At 33.0% G+C, this 9,279-nt stretch overlaps 2 protein-coding genes across 3 annotated transcripts in view; one reads left to right on the forward strand and one right to left on the reverse strand.

Annotated features, from left to right (window-relative positions):
- Positions 1–4,413, forward strand: part of LOC148617908 (uncharacterized) — a 26,753-nt gene extending 22,340 nt beyond the window's left edge. For both annotated transcript variants that reach the window (XM_088585561.1, XM_088585560.1), the window contains one exon: positions 1,185–4,413. In XM_088585561.1, the coding sequence (XP_088441687.1) occupies positions 1,185–1,216 (32 nt within the window). In that variant the 3' untranslated portion in view covers positions 1,217–4,413. The remainder of the gene's footprint in view (positions 1–1,184) is intronic.
- Positions 4,414–5,569: 1,156 nt separating this feature from the next.
- Positions 5,570–7,162, reverse strand: LOC148617909 (uncharacterized). Its single transcript, XM_088585563.1, has 3 exons — positions 6,645–7,162; positions 6,237–6,305; positions 5,570–6,054 (listed from the first exon to the last, which is right to left on the reverse strand). The coding sequence occupies exons 1-3, from the start codon at positions 6,922–6,924 to the stop codon at positions 5,927–5,929; spliced, it is 477 nt and encodes a 158-aa protein (XP_088441689.1). The 5' UTR covers positions 6,925–7,162; the 3' UTR covers positions 5,570–5,926.
- Between the last annotated feature and the right edge of the window lie 2,117 nt (positions 7,163–9,279).

The following is a 9,279-nucleotide window of genomic DNA, read 5'->3' on the forward strand; positions in this document are numbered from 1 at the left end:
TTAAAATTCATACAGAAGCTGATAAAAAATAAAAGAAAAGAAATGGGTTTTAGGCTACCATTTGCCAAAATTTGCATATAAAATTAAGAAAACTTTCCAACATAAGAGGGTTCCAACCCTCAGAACCCCCCTCCTTGATTTGATGATGTATACTTTTAACAAGGTTTATTTCCTTTATCAGAATCACTACACATCCCCCATGTTATTGTCAGTGTTGTCAATCAAATATATAAATGTACAAGTATATTACATGTATTTGTTTATCTCCACTTTATGTGAAAAACAGGAAGATTGCATGTGTTAACATATGATAAGTCTTGTCCATCTTACACTTCAAATTGACCCATATATGTAAGTGTAGCCAGACATACACTGACCCAGAGACCCAAAGAAACACACCCTCTCCCCATAAATAAACAACCACAAAACAACCCAAACCGACTAGCCAGTTATTTTATGCATGAAGTCCGACTTTTCTACCATAATACCACTTAGGAAAAGAAAGTTGCAGTGTAAAGAGGGTATAAATAGATCGTTTCTTTCACCAAAATGTAACTAACAAAATGTACCCTATAATATCAAGTATGTCTAGAATCTTGTCACTATATTTTTTTATATACCTATATTTATGCTCTTCTTGCATCTTTTGATAAAACTGATAAAGTGTTGTTTTTGTATGATTTGATATAATGATTGTACTATATTGTGTTAATTCTTACTTTTTTTATGGAAAAAAGTAATGATACATGTATAAGCAAAGATAAAATTAATTTTGAAAAAATGAAGAGGGGGGTAAAAAAGGCTGATGGGTGTATCATTTGCTTTATTTAGTGCACCTATAACTTTAAGAGCATAGACAAGGAAAATAATCTTACATAGCTATTTTTATACATCAATCATGTGATGATCATGTGTAAACTGAAACATATGTTAATCATATCTTATTAAACATATGTTACACTTCATGTGATTCTCATTTGTAACACTTTTGGCTGTGTAATATACAGCTGTCTATCCCTATCATGGTGTTAAGCCTTTTCTATAGTGTTCTTCACATTTTGAACTTTGAACTTGTGTAATTTTTGTTCAACATTTTTTAACGGATGACATCATTTAACTCCAACCAGTAGAAATACATTTTATTCTATATTTAAGTTATTTTTTTTATATTTTGTTTTTGGCAGAAAAACCAGATTATGAAGATGACAAAAGTTAAAATCCCAGAGAAAATTGATGATATCGAAGAGGAGGAAGAAATAAAGCCTATAGAAAATGCCCCAGAGATAAAGGTTACGCCGAGTCACACAGAATATGTTGATATCCATACGCTATAGGAGCTGGAAAGAGTTTTGACCGAGCATATTTGAAAACTAGAACTTTGAAGATGGATATAAAGGATCTGAAGTTTTTTTTAAAGTATCTTCCAGTCAAATGATAGATGATTTTGGATTTGAGTTGATATGATAAAAAAAAAGAGAGAACTTTTTTTGTATTCTTGGCAATTATTTAGCTGGCATTTAATTTTCAACAAATATTCAGTTAGCATTTTGTTTTCAACATTTGTTCAATTAGCATTTTGTTTTCAACATTTGTTCAATTAGCATTTTGTTTTAAACATTAGTTCAATTAACATTTAGTTTCCATGATTAGTTTAATTGACATTTAGTTTTCACCATTAGTTAAATATCAGTTCAAACAGATTGGTGCTTTCACAGTGAGTGTACAATATAAACAACAGTACTGCTTTATTTTTACACCTAAATGTTGAGAAAGTATCAAAATTACTAAAAGCTCAGTTAACAAAATTTGGAAGGGTATTTGATGTACAACATTATATGTATGGAGGCGTTATCAGGTCAATAATACGTGACCTTGTTTGTTTGTTTGTTTGTTTTTTAAAATGTTATCAAACTTGTGGAGTTGAATAATACTCAGTACACAGGGATTCCAAGCATTCGTGCTTAAATTGTTATTGTTATGCATTTCCATTGTTATAATATACACAATCTAATTAAGTGCCATTCTTCAAGTTAAGAATCAGGCATTGGGTGAATTATGATTAAAAAAACACACAAGTCTTTCCATAAAATCTTATTCAAAATTTTATATGAATTGCAGCAATGGCATTAATTTTTTTTTCAACTGTCAAGTGTCAGTAATTTGAGATATAAATTTCATGAAATGTATTGAAATTATATCCTCAAAGGGAGATAACTCACTTTTCTCCTATCATCCTCTCAAATTTGTGCATCCTCTGTCAGACACTTCTAAGATTTAATGATGAACTGTCAGACTATACACTATGTGCCCACATTGTCAAATTTTTTGCATGTTTTCTAAGCATGATTCATTATTATTTTTTTTAATTTTGCCTGATTCTAATGGATTCTAGCACTTAATATCTCTGATGAGAATGTTATGTTTTTATCAGGTACCATTTAGCTCTTTTGCCACACAAGTTTTTTGTGTTATGAAAATTTTCATTTGTTAAGGTTTTAATATTTCCATGTAAACATTGTAAAATGATTGTTTTAGTAGTTTGTCAACAGGTTCCTTATTTCACCGTTAAAAGCCTCAACTTTTAATTTGTTATACATTTTATACCATTTTCAAATACTATTATCTAAAGCTAGACGGATAAAAATTTGGCTTGGCAGTATATATGTAGTCCACATTTAACATCGGCTTTTGATATATTACTACTTAATTTTTTGGGGTTTTTTTAAATTGAAAATTTTGATATATACTTCAAAAATTTACTGTATTTTGTTTTTGATGTGAATTATTGCAGAGCTTCCATTATGTATATTTGATTTTAATGTGTACTTTATTTTGAGGGTTATGGTGTTGTTTTAGTGCGTTAAAATTTCTGAGTTTTTTTTTCTTTTTTATATGAATAAAGAGATGATTATAAGGGACCAAAGTACACAATATGGCACTGTTTTAGGTTTATGGTAAAGTTTTAACATGTGTAAAAAAAGCTAACTCTTTTTTTTTTTGGCAAAATTTTGTTGCTTTCTTAGGGAACTTTAAAATCATTTTCTGGGCCACCCATTTTCAATTTTAAAAAATCTGTGTACTAATTTATTTAAATATAATATAAGCATAGCATTGGAACAAAAAATAATGTTGAATAAAATTTACCATGTCCTGCCCATATCTTAGGATCTGCCTGATTTTTAAGTGAACAGCCTCTTAAAATATATTAAATAATTCTTGCAATAACCTTACATTCATAAGATACTGCATTTTTGTTTTAAAACCATGACATTATTGGCAGAATTATGTGTAGAAGAAGGATCATTTTACGCTTGTTTCTTCTGCCTTCATCAATATATCCTTTGATTGTTGTTTCATTTTTTGCTGAGTTATTGCCTTTAGATCTTTGAAAACTGATTGACTCCGTTACTTCATTTTAAGATGAAATCTATTACCAGTAAGTTTTTTGTGAATTTTTTTAGTATGTAAAATAATTTATTGATGCTTTTATTTGTCATTGTGCCAATCGTATTATTTTAAAAACCGGTGAAAAATTTTACTTATATTATGATGAATAAGTTAACTTGACCTTTACAGGTGGTTTGATTTCCCATATGGGCATCCATTTTTTTTATCCTCACACATTTTTAGCCAGAGTAAATTTTATTTTACTGCATACCCAAAAATATCTTAATAATTCCGTTTTTCAGGGTATAACTGGAAAAAAATAAACATAATATTTTTTTTTTTTATAACATTTTTTTTATTTTCTGAAATCAAACTTTTTCAATTATTTTGGCTCACAATGCAACCGCTAAACTACAAAATGCTGTTTCATCTGTTTGATTGTGTTTGCCTATAAGAAGATATAATCTAGATACTTATTTGCATATAAAAAAATAAATTCACAATTATTGTTCACACTGCCTTGCTGATCAATTCTCAGGTTGTATACATGCTTTTGCTTCATATATTGTAATAGTACTTTCAGGAGGTAGACCTAGGGTAAGGGACACAACTCTTAAAAATCATGGGAATTTTTGTATTCAGCATTTTACACATCAATATTATGTAAGCGTCTAATTAGCTTGGATTGATTTTATTCTGCTTCAAATGAAAGCTTGAGAGGCATTGGTGAAATCGAATATGATACAAACATATCACTGATTTCAAGAGTTATATCCCTTATCATAGGTCTACCCCCCCCTTAAAGTAGACTGCTGCTAATAGTATTACACAGGAATGTTTCTTTCTTTCAAAGTTTTCTACAGACATTAATGCAAATACCTTACATATTAAATAACATATTTGCAATATTTTTAATTACATGTGTATTTTTGTTTATTGCAGCTTGAAAGCTAACTTTCCAATTGTTTTAATTAATTGTTACTTTTATATATTATTCCTAATGTTAATGATTAAAATTTAAAGTTACCTGAGAGAGTTGTTCATTCCCCAGTAGATCAGAGCTTTGATTTAACTTACAATCTACCCATAATGTAACAATGGCAGTTCCCTGCAGTGGTGATCCAGAGAGGGGATGCTGGGGGTTGGCACTATCCCTCCTTTTATTAGAAAATTTGTCATTTCATGTGTAAAATTGACCCAAAAAAACGCTAAATAATGTCCTAGCAAACACACCCAAATTTTGAGGAACCACGGCTGGCATTTCTCCTTTCAAAGTGTCTGGATCCACCCCAGCTGAGAATTATGACTTTGATAGTTCAACCCCTACTGAAAAGTTTGTTGAATTAATTGTATGGCATTTCATTTACTGTATGTACTATGAGCTTATCTACTGCAATGAACAAGTTATGGACTACACAACATATATTTTTTTCTTTTTTTTTTCTGGTCCATCTGTCAGTCCCTCCATTATCACTATGCTGTTGCCTTGAGACAACCTTCATTTTGTGTGAAATTTTCTTTTAACTTGGACAAATTGTCTGTTATTGAAAAATCTTTGGAATAATTTTAATCTATTGATGGCAACATTAACAACCTTTTGGGAGTGGGCTTAATACTGGTAGGTAATAATCATGGATTTAAACATTTAGTCAGATTTCTAAGTCCAAGTTCGAGTGTTTGTTATCATGAAAGCTTGCATGGGGTTCATTTTTGAAGATGTGTCCAATATGAAGGTAAATGTGGTATGTGAAATTGTTATTAAATAAATTTATTGATATCAATAAATAGGGAATAAATTCCACAACGGCTTGCCATAGATTGCTTACTAAGGTGCTGTTACTAAATATGCAATGAGATCATCCACCTCTTTCAGCTGAAGTGGAAACATCTTTGTCAATGATCCTGGTACTGGTTTTACTGAGATTTCAAACCGAATTAACAATAAATTCATGTGCTGATTTAACGAAGTGTAGATTTAATTTGTTACTAACTGGTTCTGACACAGTGAAGGGTTGAACAAACAAAATAACATACCTGACAGGGAAGCAGTGCATGATTTTTGTATTGAATCGAACACAATTCACCGGTGAGCAACACAGGATATGCTATCAACGGTGTCGGTCGATGATAGATAGTTAACAGGGAACCTGCAAAGATGTCAGTCGTTGAATTCTATGAATTTTTTAATATCATATATTATGTACATCGAAAGAAAATATAAAGATGATTCATAGGAGACTTTAATTTCCGCAATCCCGACTTGTAACAGACTGGTTCGACACTTTGGGCGCTGTTCCATTTCTTTATTTTGAGCGCTCTTCCATCTTTTGTTGTTACTGAATGTACAAGCAGGTTGTCCTCTAAGATTGTCAGTTTAAGTTAGTTTTGGTTTTGTATGTCCTTTACTCTGTCGGAAGAGAATCCAATATTACTTTAGAAACTGCACGAATGGGCACAACAGTTTTTCCATAATAAATATATAATTTGGAGAAGCATGTCAAGATCGAAAAAAAATCATTAAGTATTGTTGACGAGCTGCTTATTTGGAACCTCCTACTGTGGTTTTTCTTAATCTCTCTTCCGTTCTTCTGATTTTGTCTTTCAGTTTCCTTTCACGCCTTTCAAGAACTGTCATTCTCTTGAACTCATAATCTTTACCACTTTTGGCTGCAAATTAGAGCTAAATTAATGATATTCAAAGCAACTACCATTTGTAGATACTGGAAAATAAGTGAATCATCCCGCCCCCATTAAACAATTAAACTAACAACAAAACTGTTTAGTCATAAAGGAGCTCTAATCACCGACTTCTCATTTTAAGACGGTAAGCAAAAATAAATAAAACCTACCCTTTTTGTCTAGAATTTCCTGTCGCCTAATTCCTGCATGCTTTACTCTTTCTCGACTATCTTTTGCAACTGGAAATATAAACAACATTTTAAGAACAATACCAGTGATTACACCCATAATATCCAAACACAGTAGTGTATCCATATACAAGCATTTATTATTGTATGTCTGTCCGTCTGAAGTTCTGCCATGACGAATGTGTAGATGAAGTAACATGATTGATTTATTTACAAAAATCATGATTATATAAGAGAACTTTTGTTGGTATAAAATATTACACAAGGCATCAAAGCGAAATGGAATATTCTGTAGTCCTTTATGACCAAGAGTGAAGTCTGTGTATTTTTTTTCTTCAGCTATTAATGAAGTACATGTACATAAATGCATACAATGTCATATAATTATACCTTTTGATAGTATTGGTTGAACTTTGTTGCCGGAGAGAGATGGCAGACGACGTGGTTTCCTTGGCATTTTGTCCCCGTTTGGAACAATATCAAATGATAAACCGCCTCGTGCTCTGGTTGTCCCTGTAGCAATGATCCCGCATGTCTTTAGTTCCTTAATGATTTCCGCAGACAGGCGGCGTTCTTGGAGAGGCAATTCACAAAGCAGTTCTGGCGAAACCTTGCGTATATCTCTGTCGAAACAAGGCACGCAACCGGCTTTCACAAAAAGCGCTCCCATTTTTTGAAGCAGATTTTATGAAAGTGCAGCGACGTTACTCAGTACCGATTATTACATATATGTCGGATTGTTGCGTCGACGTCGGCGAGGTTTTGATTGGCAGTTCGTTGAGAAATCATATTTGGTCACATGACAGCTATTATTAAATATTTTCTCTCCCGATTTTCCATACTGGTTTAGGCGTCATGCAAATCTTTATGTTACGTATTACCAAGGAGTTAACTATATAAATATATAAATCCTTGGTTTTACCTAGAATGGGAAAAAGTATGTTGTTAACGAATGTAATACTTTTTAAAATATTACATATCGGTCGTTGCTCCATGTACTTTTATTATTCGTGTAAAATATTACATGTATTACATCGTTTGCTGCTTCATGTACTTGCACATGTAAATTGTGTACCTTTTGTGAAAGAGTAATCAAGGGAACCAAGGTTATAGCGGTAATCAAAAGAATGTAATACAGGGACAAAGACCAGACATGGAAAACAGACATACACAACAAAGAACATAAAGTAACTAAAATAATACATACAAAGTAACAAAAGCAAATAAGCAACTCGGACTCCACTAAAACTGGGAGCATGGACCAGGTGCACCGGTAGGGTAAGCGTCCTCTGCTTTTCTAGAAACACCCGCCGAGTTGCTCATAAAAAGTCAAGTTCGGGGTAGACAAACGAAGAAAAGAAAACTATGACCCGTTGAATAAATCAGTTTTCATGGTGCAGATGGATACACCATAACGATCCTCGAGATCATGATGACGACCATAAAACTTCTTTAGTGAAGACTTCAATCTTGTAGCAACACAACTCTGTTCCAGAAGCCTATTTGTTAGAGTTCTAGCGCGATACAAAAAGTCTGCGTAGTTTCGGCAAGCTCTGGCATAACGTATGAGTTGTGATATGAACACATCATACGCAGGTGCCGAAGGGATGTTGCCACAGATGAAAGGAAAGTTGACAATTCTGAATATCACGTTTGTCGTAAAGTTTGGTCAATAATTTTCCGTTACCATCGATTTCTAAGTGTAGGACAAGATATGAGGCTGACTTCACAGTGTCTGTAGTATCCTTTATCTCAAGTTCTTTTGGGTAGATGCGATGTATCAAATCCCCGATTTTAGGATTGTTTAAAGATAATACGTCATCTATATAGCGGAAACTGAGATTGAAGGATCTAGCCAAACGATATTCTTTCTTTCTGCACAGATCAGCTATACAGTCAACCTCATAAGAGTGAAGGAATAGGTCAGCAAGTAAAGGAGCACAATTTGTTCCCATTGGAATGCCGACCGTTTGTTGAAACACACGTCCACCACACTGGACAAATATGTTGTCGAATAAATATTCCAGCATTTTGTAAACATCTTCCTCTGTATATTTGGAAGATGATTGGGAAATATTTCTTACGAAGTATGAGGAATCTCTACCAAGAACTATATATTTGTATCTAGGTGTACCATCTTTTTTGGAAAACGACGATGTATAATGTTTTTAAGTCGGGATTTTAACTGAGTATGGGGAATAGAAGTATACTGTGTTAAAAAATCAGGTTTTAATGCTATTATATTCAGATAATAGTCTTCAACTGATTGTCTCCAAAAGATCTTTCGATTTTTTCAGGATCCACATTGAATTGATGCCACTATGGGAGTAACAAGTGTTGTGGTATTACTGCAGACCCTCTTTGACAGTTGTGAGTATAGAAGTTAAAAGTTTTGAAAGAGGTTTGGTGGTACATTTTGCAGATCCAGCTATGATACGTTGTTTGTATGGATTCTTGTGGAGTTTAGGAATCCAGTACATAGACGGTAAATCACAATCATCTTCCTTGGTAGAGAGACCAAAAGAGGATAGCACAGATTTATGGTTTTCCACAATCTCTTCTTTGGAGAGAGTGGTAGCAGTATAGGTCTTATCACTGCTAGTATTTTCTACGTCTACCTCTGATACTAAACATTAGATGTAAAACGTTTTGCAAACAAAAACAATGTTGTTTTGGGCTTTGTCTGCTGGTACGACAACATATTTGTCATGTTTAGTAGGCAATGTTTTTGCTACATCGGGGTCTTTGAAAACTGATGTAGCCTTGGCACTCATTGACCTACTTAAAACTTTCATTCGTTTCAAAATTAAAGACCTCACGCATTTAACCACTCTGACAGAGAATCAATGTCTTCTTGTTCTCGTTTTATCCATTTTCTTGCATAGTCCTCGACGGCATCCATAAGAACTTTAAAGTTATAATTCCAATTGATGGAGCGTGGTTCACGGTACTTGGGACCTTTAGAAAGGATATTACGCAGAGATTTGTTTTCGATAATGGTTAAAGAGTAATCAAGGGAACCAAG

Source organism: Perna viridis, chromosome 5 (assembly GCF_037379345.1).
Source record: "Perna viridis isolate PV_CMFRI_1.1 ecotype Kerala chromosome 5, ASM3737934v1, whole genome shotgun sequence".
NCBI classification, from domain to species: Eukaryota; Metazoa; Mollusca; class Bivalvia; order Mytilida; family Mytilidae; genus Perna; species Perna viridis.